Here is a 26,095-nt window from a genome sequence, read left to right as displayed (position 1 = left end):
TTGAAACTTTCTATATCATTTTGAGGCGATTTTGGATCTTCAGAACCAAATGTTCTGCAAGTCTTGCAGAATATTAATTGCTGTGGAGCATCAATAAAAATGATTTTCCTTCCTTGGAAATTTGTGGGAATTGAAATTACTACCGCTGTCTTGACTTTAAGAGCCATATAACCTCCCATTGAATTTGAACCAAAATATTTTTTTTACGCTAAGATGTTCCTTCAGCGTTAACATCCTAGTTATTAGTTAGAGTAAGCTACCTATTTTATTTTTAAATAGATGGCATTACTGTAGCGATAGTGTTTCAAAAAATAAAAAAATGAACGATTTAGTCTGGGGCATTAAAAATGGTGATTCAGAACAAGTTAAGGAGGCAGTTATTACTAAGGTCAGTTGATTAGACCATTAAACCTTTTATTTATAATCCTATGAATAACTAAGGACTACTAAGCCGGGCTGTAACTTGGTCTGGTTCTAACCTATTTTAGGGTAGCCTAGGCTAATAAGGTAACTTATTGGCCTAGACTGCTTCACAAGAAAAAGATTTCGGCCTTTAGACAGATCTATAGTAGGGCAAGGTTACCACATTTGGGAAAGGCTACATACCTATATAAAAGGAAAAAATAGTAAAGAAGAGAAAGACAAGGATTAAACAAGCCAGTGAAAAATGTAGACTAAAATGCAAATATTTTGGCCAAAACTTCTGCTTGAACGTCTTCTGTGCATGATATTAAAATAAAAATTCAGGGATACTAAAAAAAAAATTCAAACCTTAAAACAAAACACAACTAAAATTTGATGACCTTTTCCATAAATATTTCTGTAAAGTTCTACCAAATCATATTATTGAGTTAGGAATAAAGTGAATACACCATTCGATGCCTTTTTTTATGCTGATTACAAATGTAATATTCATTTCTATTGGAAATGAATTTCAGCCCCCCCCCCTAGCCTATATATGCTGGTCAATGTCTATGAAATCATATTATTGAGTTAGGAATAAAGTGAATACACCATTTGATGCCTTTTTTTATGCTGATTACGAATACAATAAGCATTTCTATCGAAAATGAATTTCAGCCCCCCCCCCCTAAATAGGCTATACCTAACCTAACCCTGAATTGGCCTGTATAGGGGGGGGGGCTGAAACTCATTTCCGATAGAAATGCTTATTATATTTGTAATCAGCATAAAAAAGGTATCAAATGGTGTATTCACTTTTGTCCTAACTCAATAATATGATTTCGTAGATATTGACCTATAGGCCTATGCCAATTCAGGGTTAGGTTAGGTTGTAGAAATATATACCCTGAATTGGCATAAAGTAGAATTTTGGAAAATTTTGAGTTTTGGGGGAAGGGGGATTTCAAGAACATCTTCCCATAACATAATTTGTCCTCTGAAAGTTGATTCTGATGTTTTTAGCGCTCTATGTCTTAGCACTTTAGAAATATTTAAAGAAGCTTCTAAAGTAAAATTTTGAGTTTGGGGGGAAGGGGGATTTCAAAAACATCTTCCCATAATATAATTTGTCCTCTGAAGTTGATTCTGATATTTGTAGCACTATCTATTAGTGCTTTAGAAATATTTAAAAAGCTTCTTAAGTAGAATTTTAGACATTTTGAGTTTTGGGGAGGGGGGATTTCAAAAACATCTTCCCATGACATAACTTGTCTTTTAAAGTCAATTCTGATGTTTGTAGCCCTCTGTCAATTAGTGCTTTAGAAATATTTAAAACGCTTCTAAAGTAGAATTTTAGAAAATTTTGAGTTTGGGGGGGAGGGGGATTTTACAAACCTCTTCCCTTCATGAGTGCATGGACCTATAAAAATAAAAACATCTTCTCATAACATAATTTGTCCTCTAAAAACAATTTGGATTTTTTTACTGGTCTATCTCTTGTCAAATCCTTTCACTAATCAATAAAGTATAATGGCTTATCAACTCAGAGTTGCCTTCTACCCCATGGCACCTGCATGCTGCTGTTAAAGGGGTTATGATAAGCAAAGTTGTGACATCACAAACAGGTTGGATAAGCAATGTCAGCTATATAGTAAATAAGTTAAATGGATCATTAAATGAAAATACAATTTTAGAATAGGCCTATGTTTTAATGAACAAGGTTAAAAGCTGAAGTTGTGTAAGGTAAGCAGTGATTTATAATTATGATAGTAATATAGGATGAAATGGAGCTAAAACAATTAGTAATGTGCAGTAATTTACCATTATATAGAAGGGGGGGGGGAGGAGTGGAGGTAGGTACTTCAAAGTACCTTCCCATGACATACCTTAGCATGTAGATCCATCCCTGAAAGTTTCATTTTCCCAACCCAACCCCTTTCCAAGATAGCCAAAAGTAACTAAAGTAGAATTTTACCTTATTTACATACCTGTAGGCCTAAGACAAAAATTGAGGTAAGGGTAGGCTAGAAAAGAAATAGCTTATAGGCTGCTATTGGACTAAGTTCTCTATTTAATGCTATTTGCAAATATGATAATTACTGCTATTGTATCCCAGCCCTCCCCTGTTCTATCAGTCAGATACAGCCCTAGGGTAGGCCTATGCACAAAATTTTTGCTTATTACCTTAAATTACCTTCATAGGTGTAGATTACAAGGGGGGGAGCTAAGCCCCCCCAGGGTGAAGCCAGGGGGCTCAGCCTCCCCAAGAAAATTTCAAATTATGCCCTGTAATGTTCAGATTATTAGTACAAGCAGACTTCACAGTTATCTTCTCAGTCTTAAGACTGATTCTTTTAACTGATCATGCAAATCAGTTTCTTTTCCTCCCTGGCAAGCAGAAAAAGTACCTGTCAATTTTGATAGTTACAGCCATAATTAGGCTTCAAATTTAATCTTGATTTGGAATGAGCCTCCTTTTCCTGGAAAGTGAAGAACAGTGAAAATGAAGGGTAGGATCCACTGGCAAAACCATCAGTGCTCAGTGATCATTTTGAACTTGAATGGACTGTGAGTGAAAGAAACAGAAACAAAAAGTTTAACAATGAAAAGATTAGAACAGTATTTTTCTGCAAAGAACTCTAAAGACAGAACCAAGTTTACAGATGGGAACTCACATGTTGGTACCAAAACAGGACAGATAAACAAACAACCAAGTACTTATAGTTTTAGTGGTAATGTTTGAGCTAGTGATGTTAGTGAGAAAGCAAATAACCATGGTAGCCCTAGTAGTAGCAATGTGTCTAGTGTAGGACATACAGTCAGTGTCAGCAATGTCAGTAGTAATAGTACTATAAAGGGCAGAACATTTCAAGCTAGCTGGACTGAAAAGTACCAGTGGTTATGACTTAACACAAATAAGAATGGTGCTGTGTGTACAGCACAGTATATATAATAGCAGTAGGATCTTTCCCTATCTCAGCCATTATAAAAACCTGGACCGAGGTGCGATTGCTCCAGAGAATGTATAAACTGGTATAAACGTAAGCAACATTAGATCTTTTCACGGATAGACAGGTCAGATCTCTCTTGAATGCGAAACTTGGCTTCAACATTGGAACACTAATTTTAAATTAATTTATTCCAATACATACATGAAAATCGGTAATTAGTAGTGCAATGTTATAATTAGATGTTTTTAGGAATTAAAAATAGGTTTTAAAGTCTCAAGTTGGTTTCAAAGGCATTTTGAGAAAGTTTCTGCCAAAATACATGTTCCAGGGTAATTGGACTGCTGATGGCAGATCAAATGAGAGGAGCTGTTCGTACGCGCCGATATATATATATATATATATATATATATATATATATATATATATATATATACTATGAAAACTTTATGAAAAAGAAAGTTTTTTTTAAAGAAAAGTAAAGGCCATATTAAACTTAAGATCAGTAGAAATAGAAGCTTGCAATAACTCAAACTCAAAATGACCAGAAATTATTATTAAAGAATAAAAAAGGAAAGGAGAATAATTGGTATGGTTGTAACACTGCATATAAATTGCTATCGCTATCTAAATTCACAAAGTGCAAAAATTTTCAAACAGAAGTGTTTATTGTTTAAAGTTCAGGAAAGCTCTGCCCATTTTATACAAAAACATTGATTGAAAACGAAACTAGTCTTATCTAGAAAATAAATATCACGACGTGAAAAAAAAATGATAAAACATCCAGTGGCGGATCCAGAGGGGGGGGGGCGAGGGGTGCCCCCCCCTAAAGTAGTCAAGTAATGTAATTTACCTAATTAACGCAAGTTTGATTTAATTAAACTTGCTCCTAACGTAAGTTTATTGGGTCAACCTATTTTGCGCCCCCCCCCTCAAAAATCCTGGATCTGCCCCTGAAACCATCATACCTATTCCACCAGTTATTAGAAGAAAAAAAATTCCTTATTTTCAAAAATTTCATCAACCCCCCACCCCTTTTTTATAAAACCATACATATGCCAATCAGATGAGTCCACTATATATAAATAATATATTAATTAATAATATGTATATAAATTAAGTCATGCTTGTGAGATGTGACAGTTGCAAACCAATTGGCCGGCTCACAAAGTTTTTTCTGCTTTTGCAACTACGAAAAATGCACTTTATAACAATTTCTCATTGATTGACGCATACACACTAACCCATAAGTGCAGAAATAAGTGGGAGGAGCTTTTTGTTCGCACTGAGAATGAAGAGCCAGAAATCATCTGCAGTAAACTTACTGCCTAATCATATAAACTGTGGTGTACAGTCTGCACAGAAGCAGTGGATATGAAAATGTGCCTTCCAAAGACTTCTTGCAATAAAGACTCCTTTGACACATTTGTAACAAAAGGGTTTAGCAACTGGAAAAAAGGTGCTCAATTGCTTTAAGTTGCACTTCAGCAACTATCACAAAGCAGCTATCACAACTGCAGACTCTTTGCACCACATTAATAACATGAACAGCTAAGTGCACAATGCAAGAAACAATTGCATGACTCCTGCAAAGCTCTGAAGCTCATATTCTGATTTTTGAAATACCTTGCCTCCCAAGGAATATCTATAAAAGTTAAGCAAGAAGAGTCTTTGAACTTCCAACACCTTCTTGAACTAAGGGCAAATGATGTTCCAATTTTAGAAAAGTGGCTTGTCAGATCGGAAAAGTACAAGTGGTTGTCACCTGACATTCAAAATGAAACCTTAGAGGATATGTGCCATGCTATGCTTAGACTCCTCATAGCTCAAGTGAAAAAGCATTTTGGAGTGGTGCTTGACAAAACTGCTGATGTTTCCTGTAAAGAACAGATTTCTGTTTGTCTTAGAACTGTTGATGACAACCTCAACATAAGCAAAATGTTTTTTTGGATTTTATGTAACTGAAAACACAAAGAGTGTAACACTATTTAAGTGTTTGATGGATGTCTTTTGTTGTTTCAGTCTTTTGTTACAAAATTGTTGTGGACAATGCTACAATGGCGCTGCTAACATTTCTGGGAGTGAAAGGGGTCTACAGTCTCTGGTGAAGGCCCAGAAAGGAAGAGCCTTTTATGTACATTGCTTTGCTCACAGTCTGAACCTGGTTGCTCAGGATGCAGTGGAAACTAAAATAAATATGAGGAATGTTATGAACATGGTCCAGAGATTTATCACTTTTGTTAGAGGTTCCTCGAAACGGTTGTCAAGTTTTAACAGCGTAAAGCTGGATGAAGGGGTGGCACTCTGACCATTCTGTCCAACTAGGTGGATCTTAAGAAAACCCTCTCTCATGACAATCACTACCAATTACTCTAAATAATCCACTGGCTTGAGGACTTCAGTAATCACCCAGAAAATCATAAACAGACAGCCAAAGCTGATGGATTTCTTGAGCTGATGGAAACTCTAGGCCTATGATTACCTTAAATCACATTGTCCAGTGAATAAGGAATTAATCCTGTAGGTGCTGGTTAATCAAGATGTTGAGCCAATGTGTTAGCTGCATCCCATTCTTGAAGCCATGGCTTGGATGACCAATCTTTGTCCACAGCTCTCTTGAAGGCCTTCCCATTATGGGCTGAGACTGCTCCTTCACTTAGTTAGTTCCAGAGCCCAACAGCTCTATTTGAGAAGAAGTTCTTCTATTGTCTGATGTTGGCTTGTTTGAAGTACAGCTTCCTAGTGTGTCCTCTAGTTCTTGTTGACTGGTCAAGTTCAAGCATATTCTGTTGCAAGGACTGAGTGTGCAGCATTTTTTACACCATGATGACATCCCCATACTTCCATCAATAGGAGAGGGTGGGAATCTGTAACTTCTCCATGCAGGATAGGCAGTCCAGGCTTTTAGAACCCTCTATTGATTTAGTTGCTTGCCTTTGAACACTCTCTATTTTTTCTTGTCACCTTTATTTAATGGGGTTGCCATACACATACCAAATTCCAGTTTTGGTCAAACAAGCTCTTTGTATAGCTTTGGTGACCAACTGTAGAATGTTCTTTTTACAATTCCCAGGGTCTGGAGCACTTTGGAGTCAACTGACTGAGCATGTTGGTCAAACTTCAATTCATCATACACAAGTATACCCAGGTCTTTTTTGGAATGGGAGGACCAATCATTTGCCCAATGCCATCTATTCCACTCATGTGATACCAACCCCTCACATTATTTCTGCCAAAATGACTTGTCTTGAATTTCTTAAGGTTGAATTTTAACCTCCAGAGTTTTGCCCAATCAGAGAGTTTGTTTAGGTCAGCTTGTAATAAGGCCTGCTCTTTGGTTGTTTTCGCAGGGCTGATGATTTTTAAATATTTGACATACAGGTTCATTTTATATATGACAGATTGTGGGGCATTGTTGATATAGATGTTGAATGATGTTGGATTAAGGACTGTTCCCTGTGGGACTCCGTTTCAGTACTATCTGAGGAAAATACCTGACTGTTTTCTCCATGCACCTTTATGCTCTGCCTTCTATCTTTCAGGAATGTGATCACTCACTCCACAACCTCCTGGCTTTTCCTGATTGCAATTAATTTTGCCTGTAGTTGATAATGACATACTTTGTCAAATGCTTTGGCAAAATCTAGGAGAATGAGGTCAACTGAGTTTTCCTTTATCTAGGAATGGAAACCTTTCCTTTATCTCTGTGGCAAAATTGTATGCATCTATCAGATTTGTATCAATGTATTTTCCTGATCTAAATCTGTGCTAACCCTGCACAATAAGATTGCTGGAGGTGAGGTGTCTGACAATGGCAGTATTAGCTATTCCTTCCAGAATTTTCCAACAATGGATGTAATGCTAATAGGGCAGTAATTTGATGGGTCTAATTGGCTGTCACCTTTATGGGTAGGAGTGATTTTACCATTCCGCCAGTCCTGAGGCACTGTCTTTGTATCCAGGGATTTTTGGCAAAGTGCTGCAAGAGGCAAGGCCAATTCTGCATGAACTTCTTTTGTTGTCTGAGGGTGTTTTTTGTCAGGCCCTACAGATTTGTTCTGGTTCAGATTTTTCAGTCTAGCCTCAACGTCGTCTTTACTAACAGTAATTGGCAACATTGGTTTATCTATATACTTTGGTTGATTGGGAAGTTGATCTCTGTCTGGGGTAGTGAAGACTTTTTGGAACTGATTGTTCAGTGTCTCAGCTATTTCTTTATGGCTGGTAATAGATGCTCCATCAACGGAAAGCTCAGTTATTGAGTGTCTTCCAGGTTATTGTAGGGAAGCATACCTCCAAAATTTCTTGGTATTTGATTTGGAAGCAGTCTCTTGTAAGTTTTCATGAAAGCTGTCAAGCCTTATTATGGAGTTGCTTTAATCTATCATAAATTTACCTGTGTTGGCATATCTTTATGTATCTTCCACTGCTTTTTCTTTTTTTTTGGATTGGCAGTTTAGTATCACAGGTGGGAAAAGGAAGAGTTCTTGGCTTACAGATCCATGTAATTGTTGTATGCTTGTCACAAGATGATACAAGAATCTCTTTCACTTTAATCCATGACTCAGGAGCATCTGCATTCTCAATGAATGGCCAATCTTTTCTTGATAATTCTTGCTGAACTTGGTTGTAATTTGTATGCACATGTCTTACATACTGATATTTCTTTGGAAACAACCTAAGCCAGCAAGCAATTGTAATATGATCCCTTGCTCTAAATGGCGGTTCAGGCTTTATGCTTACAATCGTTTCTAGATCTCTTACTAATACAAGGTCAAGAGCTATTGGGGTTTGCCTGTCTTGATACCTAGTTGGAAAATTAACTGCCTTGTGCAATGAGTGATCTTGTAGACATGCGATAAATGGGTTAATATGACCAGCTTCTTTTTCTCTTTTTGCTAATTCATTGGTAATAATGTCTCCCCCCCACCATCCTTTCCAACATTCTCTTGAAGTACCTAGGAGTTTGGTGCCAAAATGATCCTTTGCCACAATTGTCAATTTGTATTAGTGATTCCTTGTATGTTTATACAATTTTTAGAAAACATCAAATAATTATAAGTTTTTTTTATCTCCTTCTTATAACAAAGATTGAGCCGTTTTTTGCCCCAATAGATTTATGGATTTCCTTGAATGGTAAGTGCCTTTGATTTGAGTTAAATATGACCTATTAGTACTTGCCTGTAGACTCATCAGTATTTTTACCAAAGGAAGACCTTCTATTGCTGAAAAGTAGGAACTTTAGAGTCTTTCTTTCTCCCTGCATTGTTGGCTATGGAGCCTTGCAGGAGGGTGGGGGTATTTGATGTTTGTTTTTGTTGTTATTTTCATGTATGCATGTATATAGTTGTTGTTAATGATCTCCAGCATTTGAAGCTTGATATGCTCCATTTTTTGTCAATTCCTTTGTTGTCCTTTTGACGATTTTTTGTTCTTGTTGTTGCAATAAGATATGTGATTTGGAAATAAATTCTCTGCTAAAATAGTAATGTCCAAGTAAAGGATGTTATAGCTCTTTTGTATTATTTGTTTTTTATCTGATATTTATTATTAAAGTTAGAAACACTTTTGGTGGTCTTTGTTTTAGCCTACAAGGGGAGTGATGTATGTAAACTTATCTCCATATAACTACTGTCTCATGTACCTGCAGTCTTTCCTTTCAAAAACCTACCATTTTTTAAAGTAACCTCTGTGTCGCTTCTTGTGTCTAGTAAAGGAAAACACACTCATATACCATAAAAATATATACATAAAAACTGCAAAAATAAAAGATACACAATAAAAACTTAAAAAAACACAATGTGTCTTGCTAAAGATGGTCAGTTTAAAAATTAAAAGACTTTAGTAAAATAGAGACTATGCAAATAGTTTGTCAAAAAATCATTGAAATAAACTTTACACAGTGAGAAAAAGAAAAAAAGTGGAAGAAGGGCAGGAGATTTACTTATTTAACATCATATATAGGGGGAAAATAATTTTTCTGTGGAAGATTTTTGGTCTAAAATAGGTATTTTCTTAAGGCGGAAGGAAGGAGGAAAGGTATAAGGGAGGGACTTGGAAAAATCAAATTTGTTTGGTGGCTATGGAGACCACTATTGGCGAAATTTCAGTTAATTTTATTTTTCCTTTCCTCAAATTGGCTCTGCAAAGAAGGGAGGTATAAGTGACCTTACATTCGTCAAATAAGTGATGAGGTATGAATGTGTGAAAAAAGATGTGGCTCTAATTACATTGGTATTTCTTTTCAGGGCATAAATGTCAATCAGAAATTTGATGGAAGGCCGCTTTTGGTATTTGCTGCTGACTATGGTCATGCAGACATATTAGAATTTCTGCTTTCTAGAGGAGCATCCATAGATGTAATATTTTTATTATTTTTTTTTTCTTATTTTAAGGACGCCTAGGCGGTCAATCATTTGATCAAAAGCTTCCGTCAATCGATGGATTAAAGCATGGCTGACCGTCTAGGAACCTGTTTGACGCTTGAATAAAGCGTTGACGGTGATTGATAGAAAGTTTCAATGACTCAATCGCTTGACGAGAGTGATTGACTGTCTAGACGGGTTTTGTTCAAATTTTGTGTCAGTCACATGCCAACAACAATGGAAGATATACCGGAAGAAAGCAAAAATGTGGGGGCGAGTTTATTTGTTTTTTAATTGAGTTTTACCGGGATCACCCTGAGTTATGGAAAGTTAAAAGTAAAGACTATTTTAACCAAGATAAGAAGAGTACAGCATTGGGCAGGATATTGAAGGCGGTAAAGATATTGAAACCAGGTTATACAGTTCTCGAACTAAAAAAGGAAATTAATGTTTTAAGAACGAATTTCAATCGCCATTACAAGGCGATCGAGCAAAAAAAGAAGTCTTTGGTGTCCACGGATGATATCCCACAACCTTACCTGTGGTACTACAATGACCTTGTATTCATTAGGAATCCGATTGAAAATGCTGAAACAGGAACAACAGAGGAAAGAATTTTACTTTATTGTACTAGCAGTAGAAACTTGATTGTTTGGTGGGCGGTGTTTATCCCCCTCCCTGCGGAAAATATCCCCTAGGAAAAAAACACCTAAATGCGCCTAGTTGGTCTCTAATCCCTTTGCACTTAATAGAAGGACTATAACTCTCAATTTCTGATCTAATGAGCACACTCCGAAGTTTCTGCGATCATGAGGTATGTATGAATGTAGGAAGGGATGAGGAACGGCCATTCAGTCTTCTATACAGAGTAAACTCTGCTCATTTTGGTGCTTAATGTTACTCTTTACTTTCATAATAACAGCGTAGACCAGAATTATTCTCAGAAATCATAAGGGAATAGATATTGATTTCACAGTTTTGAAGCGTTTTTTAAAGTTTCTGTTGTACACCTCTCGCCTCCCAAAAAAACTTTTGGTGGAAAATACCCTTTTGAGGGGTTTTTGATGGAAAAATTTTCCACGGAGGAGGGAATGACCGGTATGATTTTAAAAAGTATCAAAAATTAAAGTTTTTTTTGCAAATTAAAGTGTCCCAAGACAAAATTTTCATCCGAGTTCATCTGCAAGAAACTTTTTTGGTGGAGCTTTCAGATAGAATGGAAAAAAATGGAAAAAAGGGAAAAACAGAGGGAAAAGAGAAAGAGGAAAAGAACGTCAGCCGTACTCCACTGACCAACTTGTGTAGTTAGCTACGGAATACTTCAGGCAACTTCAGACAAAAGAGAATATTCTAGCCCAGGGTTGGGCTATGAAAACGAAGAAGCTACGCCAAGACCAAAAACGATTTGCTGAAAAAATCATTAACAATACGCTTTTTGAAGCGGAGTTGTGCAATGTGACTAGAGAAGGAGTGTGGTTCTCATCTTTCTTCTCTATATTGTGCTGTACTAACTTGAGTAAAAAATCAAAACTATCTTGGTTCATTTTGATAAAGTTCCTGCAGTCCTCTCGTTCTGTATCGTGCAGAAGGTTCAGTAAATGATTATGAGTGAAGCGATTTCTCATCTTGTACCAACGACCTTTCTTATTTTCTTTTTTTCTCGCTTTAGCGCAACCAAAGTGCATGCAAGAAAAGCCAAATCAGTATTATTCTGCATTTCACACACGATAGACACTTCACTACCCGACTCTGAACTGAAACTAAAAATCTGGCCATGAGTTAAATTAAACCTGGTTAGCTTTGGTTAAGATTGAAGGGTTGATTGAAGAGTTGATTGAAGTACACATCAATCGATTGACAAAAGCTTTTGATCAAAATGATTGACCGTCTAGGGTGTCCTTTAGATTCAGTATATGTATTGGTTTGTTCTATATAAGATAAACCAGGCTATGGCAAGCCATGTCCGTAAATTTTGACAAAATTTAGTTTGCTTAGGCTATTCCTTTCATGGATATAAGTAGCAATGCCGTTTTTGGGCATCTTCTCTGATCCGAGATTTTGCTCTCACGTTTGTTCTAAACTAGTCATCAGAAAACATGATATTGAAACAATTTTTTTGTGGTTTAACTTTTCCCTAGTATTTCTTAGACTATTAAAAGCCAGAATCTGTACTTATATATTTATCAGCTTATTAACACAACACTTGTATTAATTTGTTTAACAGACTTACAGTGTTGCTATAAGCTTCAAAATTTTTTGCCTTGCTGTACAAGCATAGGCAAGACGCAAAAGCAATTTTAAAGCTCTATATTGGGGAGGTAAGGGGGGGGGGTGCCTTCCTGGAGGTAGCCCATAGAATTAGAATTGTATCATAGCTTAAAGTTTGAGAATGGATCTTCACTAGGAAAAGCAAACAGTATAAATCGTTTTCAACTGTTTGTAATGGTATGGGAATGTGGAGAAATCATTGACCCCCCCTTATTCCACTTTGTTTAAATATTTCATAATTAAAATAAAAAAAAAACTACTGTACTATCAGAAATCTCTTGGTGAATAGATTCTGAATATAATAGGGATCGATTGTAGGCACATGCATGAGACTAACATGACAAGTTTGAATAAAAATAAACACAGAAAAATAATTTTAGAAAAGAATAAGGGCTAGCACAAAAAAGTGAGATTTGATTACTAATGGCTCATTTGCTCTGTTGCGTATCAGCTGAATTTCCAAATTGAGGTCCAGTCTTGTGCTTTTATTTTTACTTTATATATAAAATATTCCTTTTATTTTATTATATATGCGATTGTGCAATAATGCCATCCTTGATCCTTAATCGCTGTTGCTTAGTACTGTTTCAGATCCAACTAAGCTTCCAAATTATAATTTAGTAAAAACAGTTCCAAATTTAAAACTTGATGACAAATAAGAGTCAGGAAAAGATGTTTTTTATTTTGTATGAGCGTTAATTAATTCTCAAAAATTGCATTATATAATTCCTACATGAAACTTTTCCATTTTTAAAAGTAATCTGGTACTAATGATTGCTTAAATTTAGAATAAATTGGTTTTTTGTTCAGTATTGTTTATGAGAAGAATAAGACGTATTTTATTCTAGGCTGTTAAAAAACTGATGACAAAATTGCACATAAATCTTATTTGGAATGTGAACAAGTAGAGGTTTCACTATTGATTTCTTCGCAAGTTAATTTAACGCTCGATTTTTTTTCTCTCTTACAGGTTTATTTATTTGGCAAAACAGAAGTGCAGTAGGCTCTGGGCTTTTTGCCAACAAGTAAGAAACATAAAATAGTAAGAACTGATCTACTAAATAACAATTGACATAAAAGAATGAAAGGAGAAACATACATTAACATAACTGCTATACTTAATCAGACTCTTTTATGTAAATTGATGATTGTGCCATTGTACTCTTAAAAAAGTCTCAAGCAAGTTCCAATTCTTGCACACTCAATAAACAAAAGAATGTTGACCAATTTTTATTATTCCGTCCAATAAAGTAACAAATGAAGTTTGGTTGAATAATAACAGTTGTCTATAACAGAAAACAGGGTTGGGTTCACATTGTAAATGACGTTTACTATTCATATCGCATTGATAAGGTTAATTCTGTTCCAAGAAATCAAAGTGAATGTAACTTACGCTTGTCGGTTGTGATAATTCAAACATTAACAATATGTAGAAAAGCGTGTTTGGTGTTATATGTTTTGCGCTTATTTTTGCTGATTTTTACCCATGTTTCCTTTCATTTTTTAAATTTCACGCCTGTTAGAAGCGAATTTTTTAACTCCTAATGGACGTCTTTTTCATTGAAAATTTAAATAATAATTTTCCTTATTTTAAGACATAATGACCACGCAAGTTTTCACGTAACCAATTCAAAAATTAAATACAATTTTCATTGTCTTTGATGCTTCAATATTAGGGAAATAAAAATTTGCTGCTTTTGCTACCTTAGATGTACATTTTCAAACTTTAACCGAATATCAAAGGCTGTACCGTGGTTCAAAAATGAAACACTGAATTGATTATTACAACCATTTTACGTATAAAAACCATATTGGTTACATTAAGAGATCTGTAATGTAAAAGATGACGCAATAGACTTTAGAAGGTTCACTGTTAGGGGGAGGCAATAACCAAACTTCTGTTTGTAGTAATTTCTGTTCGTTCTAAATTTGAGTGGAGTTTAAATCTCTATCTTTTATGTGATTATTTAGCTTAATTTCTACTCGTTTCAGATTTAATTTATTCTTTGATGATAATTTCTGGTCATTTTAAGTTTGAATAATTATAGTACTTTATTTATGCTTGTCTTAAGTTTTAAAATGACTTTTTAATTTTTTTTTAAAACTTCTTTTTCAGAAAATTAATCCTTATTAAATGAACAGAATTGAACATAAAGGTTTATCTTCCCTCTGAAATATGCAATTTTGCGCCATACATACAGCTGTAACTTTCACGAAAGGGCAATATACTTCTATCACTGCATTCATAAGTTTAATATCTGTTTATTCACTGTAAAGTTTATGTAGAGTATATTACCTAGAGTATTACTCCGAGAGTGATCTAATTGTGCTAAGAAAATACTAAAATTCTCCATTTTTCATCGATTTTTAGCCAATTTTGACTTTTCGACTTAAAGAAAATATATGGCATATGGGCGCCCATAAGCTGAATTCCAGGGGGGGGCAAACCTCGTCTAATTGGCACTTTTAATGTTATATAATAAAAATCTCAGAACAAAAATATAAAAATAAGGTTGCATCATTCAGACAGGGGGAGGGAGGCGGGAGCCCCCCCCCCCCCCCCCCTATATGGGCGCCCATGATATGGCAAGTTTCAAAAAAGTAGCTCGGTAGATGGATTAAAGACGCGAATTTATCGTGACTTTATCGAATGATGCTCTAAGCCGTTTTCTTGCATTGAAAAATTAGAACAACAGGGCTGCAGAAAATAAATACTTTAAACTTGTACGGGAAAGACAAGCCTCAGAACTGCCCTGTGGAATATCGTTAATTAGCCTAAATGTAGCAATGATCACAAAGTATTACCCACCAGTGCATGCTGAGATCTATCATCCAAAGAGTCAGAAATTCATTGTTCGTTAAAAATAAACCTAAATCTCATAAAAATTAATCAATAAATAAATTATAAATTTTATACTTGTCTTCCTTAAGGGATAATTTCGAAAATTGAAATCTTTGAAAAATTGAAACAGACTGATAAGGTTCATGAAAAGAAAACACGAAAAAGTTGATTACAAACAAAACAAAAAAATGAAAAGGTAAAAAAACAGAAAATATCAATAAAATAAAAAACATTACATTTTCTTTTCTAACTCTGAGGCCATGGATGTCAAATTTTTTTATTTTTTTCTGGTTAACTTTATAAAGAATGACCATTTCTGACATAAATGTTTCATTTTTTTTTCTTTAGTTTATAAGCTTCATCGGAAGAATTTTCTAGTGGAAAATAAGCATGGAAAAGTCCAATATTTTTTATGTTGCGCGGAAGTTAAAGAAGAAGAAAAGGTTTTGTGCTATTATTATTGTTTTCGTGCATAATATGTAAACAAGAAGGGGTGCACACAGGTCAGACCCTCAAGAAGGGGGAGGAAGAGGAGGATTTCTCTTGTTAATGGGAGTAAATATGCAGGGTAAAATCAAGAGAGAGACACAGTAGGACTATCTCGTGCGGTAGCAAAGGATAATACAATCACAGCCTCTGTCACTGGAGAAGGTATCTAACAAAACTGATTAAAAATAAGCAGCAAAGTGATTATTTTAAGGGCTACTTAACCTAAGGACGTAGATAATTTGAGAATAGAAAAAGAATGTTTTAGTTCTCTTTAGAAAAGATTTTGATCACTACAGAAGAAGGAAAAATTTTCATTATTGTTATTATTATGTATCTCATATGTTATTATCATGTATCTCATATGTGTATAATTAGCGGTGCACACAGGTCCGATTCACAAGGAGAGGAGGGGAATTTCTCTTGATGTTGGGGTGAGAAAAATGCAGGGTAAAATCAAGAGAGGACTACAGTAGAATTATGGAATCGTGCAGTAGTAAAGGGTGATAGAATAAGAGCCTTCACCACTGGAGGAGGTATCTTACGAAACTAATTAAAGATCAATAGGAAGATGGTGATTTTAAGGGCTACTTGCCCTTCCTTTCTTGAAACTCGTGTATTAAATAATTTGATAAAGTAGGTAACTTGTGATATTGGTGAAAATAACCCTCCGCAGCACGGTTGTATAAAAAAAGGATGACATTGTCTTTTGATGTGATTTCTAATCAGTTCAAGGGTATTTGAGAAGTTGAACGTGATATTTTCTGCTACCATCTTTAAAAAGTCATCTGTTTGGGTAAATTAGTTTTTCACTTTCAACCAAGATTGCACTTTTGAGCTATGTTTATTAAATTATCTTTTGGAGCTACCGGGTATAGCTGAATCCAAACCACCACTAAGCTTTGTGTTCAAGGATGAAAGATGGCACTACTGTGGGTTCTTAAAAGGCAAAAGCTGCGACACTAGACTCGAAAGTCTGAACCGGCGGAGTCTGTTTCATGTTCCATCAGCCAGGGAGTGCGATGGGGGTTGGAGGTCAGCCATCCTGTGCTTCTGCATACTCTTCCTGTGGATTCTTGCTCTAAGCAAAAATAAATAAATTAGACTGAATCAAAATTTTGAAAGTTTAAAGAAAAACTATAGAGCAAAAGAGTTGATATTAATTAGTTGGCACCTTATGTTTGACCTGGTCCTTGATTTGATTGTACCTTAATGTGGTCCTTAAATAGCTGAATAACTAAATGCTTTGCTGATTGCTCAACTTCTCCCCTTTTTACCTTAAAGAATATGTTTGGCTGAAATGCCTAGGCTTGCACTTCTGAAAATAAGTTGTTGAGAAAGATGAGCCCCGGACAGTATTTAGGAGAAACTCGTGCATCTGCCATTAATTTGGCTATATAATATAAACCTAGTCAGGTTTATTAAAACATGGTAGATTCAAGGTTGTTTATTTTCTCCAATTTCTTCATTCCACCTCTCCATAATTATTGTGTTAATTGTGATTATTCTAGCTGTTGTACTTTATCTGATAAGCAGTCTGTATGTATATTTTCCAGGAAAAAGATAAACATGGAATAACTGCTTTACTTGCTGCTATTTGGGAAGGTCATACTGCCTGTGTGAAGTTACTTCTGGAAAAGGTATTTTCTCTACTGACTAGTTTGTCCATATCCAGTGTCAATCATAGACAATTCTAAAATTTTGAAATTAGATTCTTGTATGAAGGAACCCTTATTTTGGTTCTGCCGTCCAATGGCTAGACAATTTAACCATTTTCAGAAACGTGATATTTGGTTGGGAAATTAAAAAGAATACGAGTTTGGAAACAAATTCAGCATAACCACCTCGGCAGCTTAGGTGGTTGTGCTGATTTTTTTCCCAGAATCTTCTAGCATAGCCTGTGCTATGCTGTCTCTGAAGATATTTTTAGGAAACCAAAACGAAAATTCACTAATTCTAAGAACAGCTAACGGTCTGCCATTTGCCTTTAATGTTTATAGTGTAAAAAATTAGCCATCCTGCTTTGCTGCTTCATTAGTTTTTGAATATTGCACCTCAAGCTATCACAAACAATTTTCACCAAGAACAATTCGACTTGTTAACTGGTGGAAAATTAATTGCTGCTAAAATTTTTGGCAAAATTTTTTTTAGGACTGAAAAACGACCATAATCTAGAATTAATTTTGAATCATTGAAATATGAGAACATTAATTTTCTCGTGTTTTACGGATTAAAACAACACTTCTTGTCCAGGTATTAGTTTCATTTCAGCTTATTTCAGGGCCTGTCACTAAGACAATTGCTTACAGGGGGCTAACAACTACTTTGTAAAAAGAATTGATTTCCTCCAACCGTCTTTAATTAATCTAACTACGAAATAGCCAGAGAATAATATCTTAGCTTTATATGCCGGGCATTGCAAAGCTAATTCCTGCTTCCTTGACCTTCTTGGTTTTCCTTGAGTGATGAAAACCTGGTGGAATGATATATACTGACCAAGGGAAAAATCTCTATTGGTTAAAAATCAGTAGATGTCCGTGGGTTAAATCGTCTGTAAGTGGGAGAACAGTGGTTGGTATACCGCCCCCCCCACCAATAAATATTTTTTTTTTTTATAAAAGTCGAATGATAGCAGCTTATGGCTTCCTTGGTAATAGATTTAATTATATTTCACGAAGCATCACAGTGTCTACTTTTTTACTACTGTCTATTTTTTTCTACTCACTCAAAAACCTAAAGACCAAATCAGACACATGAAAATGCATTTACGCCATTTAAAATATTGTTTAAATACCCACCCATTAGACTCAGAGAACTACGTGAAGTGGGATCACTGTTTGTGTTTGGTTAGCTTCCTTAAAGCTTTTTACTTATTGTTTTGTATTTATCTCGACGCACACTGAAATTTTATTTGATTCTGTTCAATTCAATTCAATTTATTCGAATAAAAACATAACACAAACATTAATAACAATAAAGATCCTAGAAGATAACTTGTTAAGGACCAAGAGAAAAAAAAAATTAAAGTAACACTGAAAGAGAAAAAAAAATAGAAGAATAAAACATGGCTAATTAGAGCAAATTTGTTAAAAATGGAAATATTAAATTATACCATCAAGTTTTGTTACATTTTTATACAACTTGCAGAAACTTGTGGCTAGTTCAACACTGGAGGGAATTTTGTTCCATTGAATAATAGATTTGTAAATGGGAGATTGCTGGGCAGCACTAGAAACGCATTTAGGAATTTTAAAGGCTCTATTGGATGAACGGAGACAATGGGCTTCGAATTATTAATATTATAATAGGTTAGGAGTTGAGGTGGAAGATTATTGTGGAAAGCAGAGTAAGCAAGCGATAAATTTAGTTTTTGTATGATTTGATCAAGTGGAGCTATGCCAAAATCTGAATACAAATCACGAGTTGGATATAGACGGGGAAGCCGAAAAACTGCTTTAATGGCGCGGTTTTGGGCAAATTTGAGTTTTTTAGTGAAGGACCGTTTTGTATTTCCCCAAACTGATCCGCAATAAGAAAGGTAAGGAAAAATAAAGGAATAATAGAGGGTAACTAGGATGTCAGGAGGAAGAAAATAATTCACACGGTTAATCATAGCTACTTGTCTCAAAATTATTGCTGTTATGTAAGAAATATGATTAGAGAATGACAAGCATGAGTCAATAAATACACCAAGAAACTTGGCAACCTCCACTTGTGGGAGGATGTCGGAGGAGTACCTGAGACCAAGAGCAGGTTGAATAACGTCTTTGTTGTAGGGGGTTCTGAATAACACTATTTGACTTTTTTTGCTATTAATGGTCATGTTATTCGTAAGGCACCACGCCTGGACTCTGTTCAGAAGGACTTGGGCAGAGGTTACTGCCAATGGTAGATTGGTGCCAGTGATGAAGAAGTTGCTGTCATCAGCAAATAATACAGGATACACTGAAGGGCCCAGGTCTATAACAAGATCATTGATATACAGGAGAAATAAAATAGGGCCTAGAACGGAGCCTTGCAGGACACCCCTCCGAACAGGTAAGGGCTGAGAGGATACTCCACCTAAGCTCACACTCTGTACCCTTCCAGATAGATAAGAATCAAACCAAGAGAGGGGAACACCACGAATACCGTAGCTATTTAATTTACTTATTAAAATACTATGATCGACCATGTCAAAGGCCTTAGAAAAATCCAAAAATAATCCCAATACAGTTTTTTTAAGGTCGAGTTGTGAGCGTATGAACTGTGTGGCGTCAATTAGAGCATGAGAAGTTGAGAATTTCGGCCTAAAGCCATATTGGTGAGGATAAATCAAGGATACGGAATGCTGACTGTCAAACAGAAAGGGAGACAGACGTCTGAAGATGATTCTCTCGAGCACTTTGGATATAACAGGAAGAATTGAGATTGGACGATAATTACCTATCTCAGTTGGATCGCCCTTTTTAAGAACTGGAATAACAATGGCTGACTTTAGTAAATCAGGGAAAACTCCGTGGGTTAAAGATAGGTTGGCAATATGCTTGATGGGCTCGTAGACAAAAGGAGATATGGTCTTCAGGAGCTTATTACTTAATCCAAGACAGTCAGGAGTAAAACTATTAGGGAGAGAACCGATGATTTGAAGTACCTCATTGCTATCAGTTGGGCAGAAAAACATGGATCTAAAATTGAAGCAAGGGAATACAGCCTGTGAGGAGGAGCGGGAGTCAGTATGAGGAACATTCGAAAAATAATTATTAAATGCATCAGGTGCATGTAAAGGGTCAATTAATCTACCATTTGTGTCTTTAAGGCGAATAGGTATAGACTTTGATTTTCTATTTTTTGAAAGTATATCATTAATGGTGGACCATATCTTTTTCAGATTTCCTTTGCAATTGAGAATTTTTGTATAATAATAATTTTTCTTCGCTTCACGGATGAGTTTAGTGTATAAGTTTTTATAATGTTTATAATTAGATAGGTCAATATCACTACGGGTCTTACAGGCTAACTTATATAATTTGTTTTTACGATATGAGGAGACAATGAGGCTATGTGACATCCAGGGGCAAATAGGGATATTTTTCCGGTTAGGTTTACGAATAGGAAAAGTTGAATGGATAATCTCACTTAGCCTTTGCGCAAAACCATTTGTGGCAGAATTTACCTCGTGACAATTTAAGACATCGGACCAGTCAGTGGTTCTTAGGCAATCGATGAAATGGTTTATATTTGCAGAACTGTAGTTTCGAGTAGGTGTTGGGATATTAATTCTAGACCGTAGAGGTAGTGGTTGCGAAGGTAGAGACAAGTAAATAGGAAAATGGTCTGACAGATCCGAAAATAATATATTTGAGGACAGGTAATTTCCCAGGGAAGTGGATACAAAAATGTTGTCAATTAATGTTGAAGTTGATCTCACAGGATCGACTCTACTGGGGAAAAAAATTGTGGGTAGAAGACCACTCGCGGTTACCGATTCAAAAAAAGTGTCAGATTCAATATTTTTACCAACATTGAGTAGGTTGCAATTAAAGTCCCCAAGAACTATTGCCTTTTTATGGGGTAGGTTAATAAAATTAGAAAAATCATCAAACAGATTACAAAAACATGAGGTCGGAAATGGAGGAGGTTTATAAAATAAGGAGAGTATATAGGAATTTTGGCCGATAACTATGTTTACAATTATTGAATAAATACATCTGAGATTTAGTTGTGTAGAGAAAATAGATTCGCACTCTGATAGCCTGGTAAAATTTACATTCGAACGGATGTAAAGTGAGATACCACCAGTACACTTAGTCAATCTCCTGGGCATATGGATTATTTGGTAACCAGGGAGTAAAAAATCACTAGTGTCATCATTATCGGAAAGCCATGTCTCTGTTAATCCTATTACATCGAAAGGGCAGACACCATTAATTGAAATTAAATCTTTAAACTTGAGCCACTTATCCCGGATGCTTCTGATGTTGAAACAAAGAACATTAAGGGAATTATTATTTACTAGTTTTGGCTTCACATTAGTAGCAAAATCGAAAATATCAAGGTATTTACAACTAGCATTTGTTAAGGTACCAGGGAGGCTGCTTATAGGGTTGGCATGCTGATTATCATCTATATCGGGATAATTAAAAACAATGTTATTGGAAAGGGATAAATTAGTTAAAAACGAAAAGTCACACATTAAATAGTCGTCAGGCGTTCTGATTGTGACTCAATCAGCCTATGTTGGCTTAAAACACTCTCAATTTGAATTTCTGCTTCGGAAACTATGGTCTCGCCAAAGTGGGTTTTTGCCAAATTCTTCAGAATAATGCATTTCAACTGATTGGGTAACTCTAATTGGGAGATGAGCATAGAGGTAACTGTAAAGCTGGCTAATTTAAAGTACACGTTTGATTCATCTTCCAAAGCATTTGGAGAAACTGTGTGAAATCTGTGGGGAGTAATTCCAGGTAGCTTTGTCGGTTTTGATGTCTTTCCTTGCGTAGGATTTTCCGAAAGGGGGTTCTTCAGGTTTTTTGGGGGGCACTTGCTATCAAGGGGAACCATGCATTAGTTTTGTCTCGGATGAGATTATTCTGAAAACTTTCAACACTAAGGGAAGCATTGGGAACTCTTGGTGTCCTGGGGGCTGCTGGTTGCCTGGGCCCTGTTGGTGGTTCAGGGTCTGTTGGTTGCCTGAGGCCTGTTGGGGGACGGGGGACTCTTGGTGTCCTTGGGACTTGCATTGCTACAAAAGGGATTGGAAGTTGTTGCTCTTTTGCTATTCTTAGTATCTCTGCCCTTTGTTTATATTTGGGACAGTTTCCTTTATCTAGGGACTGGTGTTTGCCCTTACAATTAGTACATATTGGGTCAAATTGACAGTTTGACTCATTATGGTCCTTGCCAAGGCAAATCTTACAAATGTTGGAATCCTCTCTACAGTATTTATCTGAGTGACCAAGCTTTAGACATTTAATACACTGTAATGGCTTTTCTTTGTAAGACTTGAAAGATTTTTGTTGGCCAAAGAGGAACACTTTGTCAATATTAAATTGTCCTTGAAGCTCAAACAACACAGTTTTAAAGTTTGAGGTTTCAGTGGTTTCGCGACCAAGGGTATGAACACTAGAGACCGGAATGCATTCACCTTTTTCATTCATCAATGCTTCCATCAGGTCCGAGTTTAGAAATGATATAGGGATATTGTAGAGCACTATCTTTGTTTTTATTGGGCTTGGGGACCACAGGTGGGCTGTGACAACAACATTTTTAACACTTTTTAGCTCCATTACCTTTTTCACTGATGTGGGATCGTTCAAAAGGATATCTAGGGATCCTGATCTGTTTATATTCATATTAAAGTTGCAACGAATGGTCTTGAAGAGAGAAACTCGCAACTTTGGTAGATCACGGTTGGTAAACAAGCAATTATCAGATTGGGGAACTAGTTGAATAATTACCGGGGAATCGGCTAGATTTCTTGAAGAGTTGTTCGTGGTATCGGTTAGATGTATTATTGCTGAATCTGGTGGACTTTTTGTTCTCTGTCTTCTACGCTTAGCCGAGTTGACTATCTTAAAGCTTTCGTCATCTTTTTCAGTCTCAGGTGGAGGGGTGATAGACATTTGGTGTTATCCATGTTGAGGGGAAGAAGACTTTTCAAAGAGGTCGCGGGTCCGGTCGTAGAAGTAGGGGGGGCTTAGGAACTGAATATCGAAGATGGTTTAAACGTGGATTTACTCGTATCCTTATGATGAGGTTGTTTTGGAGGCTCCTTTTTTCCAAACATTTGATCTATTCAAAATCACAAATTCAAACACTAATTTGAAATTGTTTCACAATAAATTTAAAATAGTCAACAATAACGAGAAAAGTACCAGTAATCTGGTTTAGTGTTTACTAATCAGTTGCCAAAAATTTAAATATTCACTATTTTAACAAAGTTAAATAGATTAATGGGTCACCTTAAGTCAAAGTATCCACAAGTCTTATCCAAGACAGGAATTATTCACGTGTTTCATTTGACCTTTAACACAATAAATTGTCTTTCGTCATTTGCACGTTATAAGAATAGATAATCTGATTTTGTAGTGGACAAGTTTGATTTTTTAATCAAAGCTGCCTGTGAGGAGTCATGAGTTATAAGCGCTGTGTTCTACTCTGAGGAGTGATGAGTGCTTGTGAAACACTTAACAAGTGCATTTTTTGGCCCAGTCTCGTTGAGTCTCGTTTTTCTTACCTTTGTAACATTTATGTTTTTGTATAGATTTATATCTTAACAATTTTTACAAGAATTTATATTTTATAACAATTTATAGTATTTATATTTTTTATAACAATTTATATATTTATATTTTTAAACAATTTATGTTCATAACATATTTTGATATTTATTATATCAACTAGATTATATATTTACAGCTTACTATTATTAGAATGTATATTTTATATTATAAGACTGGATAATGGTTTTCTTTTGAATATATGTACACAGTTCAATGCCTTTTTATCCGCGTACTAATTCCACGTGGCTTGTTACGAAAACCCATCCTGCTTCTCATGCTATAATGTCTTAAGATTATTTGCGCAGTGATCCTTAAAAGGGGCTCTTCCCTAGAACATATATACATACGCAGGATTTCATATATCTTGGTAGTGCACAATGATGAAAAACAACATATAAAGGGGAATTGAAAACATAATGTAAAAAAACGCATTAATAGAAAATACCTGGTGAATTGTCAAAACCACGTAAGTGTATGCGCGTGAACCCATTCTAATTATATGACTAGGGTTCTGTGAGGTAAAAACTAAAGTTGTCATGTTAGAAGTTAAAAATATTTTCATGGTTAATACAAATTTACCCCTTAGAAAATACACCAACATCCCTGCTCACTCTTATCCTTTTTTAGGGAGCGTCTAGAACTGGCACGACACCTGATGGTACGAGCTATTTCGATGCCGCAGAGAAAGACGAAATCAAAGCCCTTCTTAAATAGATTCTATTTCACTTTGTCGACGGCACAGTATAAAACAACCACTCATTATGAAAAAGCTTTATTTTACTTTTCTGTTGTTTTTAGTCTTGTTGTAGATTTTTCATTGGGAAATATTTCAAACCTATGTACCCTTTTCTTAAGATACCCAAGTAAAAGTAGTTCTGTGAGTTAAAAGTGAGGTTGTTTTCTACTGTTATTTGGCTTTTTATCTAGTAAACGGAATATATTAACTAGAGGGCAAACTCCAATTATGTTTGAGTAAAGAATTTTGTAGCCCTTGACAAGTATCTAGCCCAAGCCTAATGGATAGCTTATCTTTGGCTAAAGCTGTTGTGCGAGTACGTCAGGATCTGATGCTGGATCCGTGATGCTTTGAGTGCTTGGTCGGAATGTAGAATTCGTGACAGTAGTTTAGTGTTAACTCACTCGTCACATCTTATTCTCAAGACAGAAATAAAAATGGGGGATAAGTTTTTTGACTGGGGGTGTGGAAACAGAATGGAAATGACAGTTTTCCTTTTAGAGTTCGAACAGACTTTCCTCTGTGAAAGAACCTAATTATCCCTTTGGTTAACATAAATAGAAGTTTGCCGATTAATTGGACATATTCATTTAACATTTTTGGGGAATTTAATGCTTTTCGAGGTTGAACAGAATCTCATAGTTTGTACAGCTTCTGAAGGCCCAGTGGAGGGTTTAAAAACAAGTCAGGTTTATAAAGGAAACTATCGTGGCCATAAGAATCCAAAGAAAAAATGATGCTGTTTCAAAAACAAATTCCGGGCAGAATTGCTTCCCTCGACAAAAGAGCCTAGTTGTCCCTTTGGTATCCCTAGTTACCCCTCTACCAACTGAGTATCTAGGGACACATTTTAGCTCTTAAAGCTTAAAGAGTTTGTGTTCTTGTTAGTATATTTATTATAAATTTTCTGATCTTCTCTGCTGGAGTTTATTGAATGTGCTCTTGTGTGTATCCTTTATTTACTTATATTTGGCTAAGAGCTCTAATACGCTGAATGTCTGGCCTTTTTTTTGTCAATGCATTCTTGGTTTTCCTAACCATGTGCTGTTGTTTTTTAAAATAATTTTCTATTAAGAAACAGATTGTTTAGATTATTTACATTCTAGCTTCTTTTTAAAAGTGACCACTTTATGGAGGATTGTTTCGTTATTAAAATTATCAGCGGACCATGTAGTTGAATTTATTTTCGTTAAACAGTTTCTTAAGACAATTATTAGGAAATTATTGTTTAATTGTGTCGTTCTAGAATTACTTGTCCTTGGTATTTTTCAATTTTAATGTCAGTAGAAGGTATGTCTAAATGTTTTCCCGAATTTTTTCTTGGAAGATGATGAGTCTAGTGTTTGTTCCCAGAATATTTTCACTTAGGTCGTATCCAATCTTTAAGAATTGCTAGATGGCAGTAAATATATGAAAACAATGTTCAAAAATACTTGAATTACTAAACAGTTAAAGTTGTAATGTGATTATTTGATAAACTTCAGGACAGAATATTATTATTTTCTTTACCAGTAAAATGGTTTATCCTTAGCACAGTAGACATATCTAGATAGTACGATCATTTCCTATCTCAACCATTAGACAAAGCCTGACAGCGATGCAGCTCCTCTGGAGAACATATAAACCAAGAGAAACATAAGCGACGTTAGATCTTTTGATGGGTAGGTACGCGTGTGGCATCGGTATTTACAGCATGTAGAACAGGAAAAGAAATAAGATGAATCGAGCGTTTAGGGGATAAGGAAGAATGCAAAACGTTGAAGAGATAAAAAAAAGGAAAATAA

The 26,095-nt window shown here is 35.5% G+C and overlaps 1 protein-coding gene across 1 annotated transcript; it reads left to right on the top strand.

Annotated features, from left to right (window-relative positions):
- Positions 1-297: 297 nt before the first annotated feature.
- LOC148955586 (myotrophin) lies at positions 298-25,772 on the top strand. The gene is made up of 4 exons (XM_089103115.1): positions 298-388; positions 9,599-9,709; positions 16,868-16,951; positions 24,203-25,772. Exons 1-4 carry the CDS (start codon positions 320-322, stop codon positions 24,287-24,289), a joined length of 351 nt encoding a protein of 116 aa, XP_088959241.1. The 5' UTR covers positions 298-319; the 3' UTR covers positions 24,290-25,772.
- The last annotated feature ends 323 nt before the right edge of the window (positions 25,773-26,095 follow it).

This window comes from Artemia sp. Qi Xiang Cuo, chromosome 2 (assembly GCF_049724085.1).
Source record: "Artemia sp. Qi Xiang Cuo chromosome 2, ASM4972408v1, whole genome shotgun sequence".
NCBI classification, from domain to species: domain Eukaryota; kingdom Metazoa; phylum Arthropoda; class Branchiopoda; order Anostraca; family Artemiidae; genus Artemia; species Artemia sp. Qi Xiang Cuo.
This window is presented reverse-complemented; position numbering and strand designations above follow the sequence as displayed.

What these genes read in the sequence shown, in the direction of transcription:
- LOC148955586 (XM_089103115.1), top strand. Translation starts at nt 320, where the DNA reads ATGAACGATTTAGTCTGGGGCATTAAAAATGGTGATTCAGAACAAGTT. An exon ending in AGGAGGCAGTTATTACTAAG is followed by an intron (nt 389 to 9,598) that starts GTCAGTTGATTA and finishes ATTTCTTTTCAG; the next exon opens with GGCATAAATGTCAATCAGAA. An exon ending in TGAAGTTACTTCTGGAAAAG is followed by an intron (nt 16,952 to 24,202) that starts GTATTTTCTCTA and finishes ATCCTTTTTTAG; the next exon opens with GGAGCGTCTAGAACTGGCAC.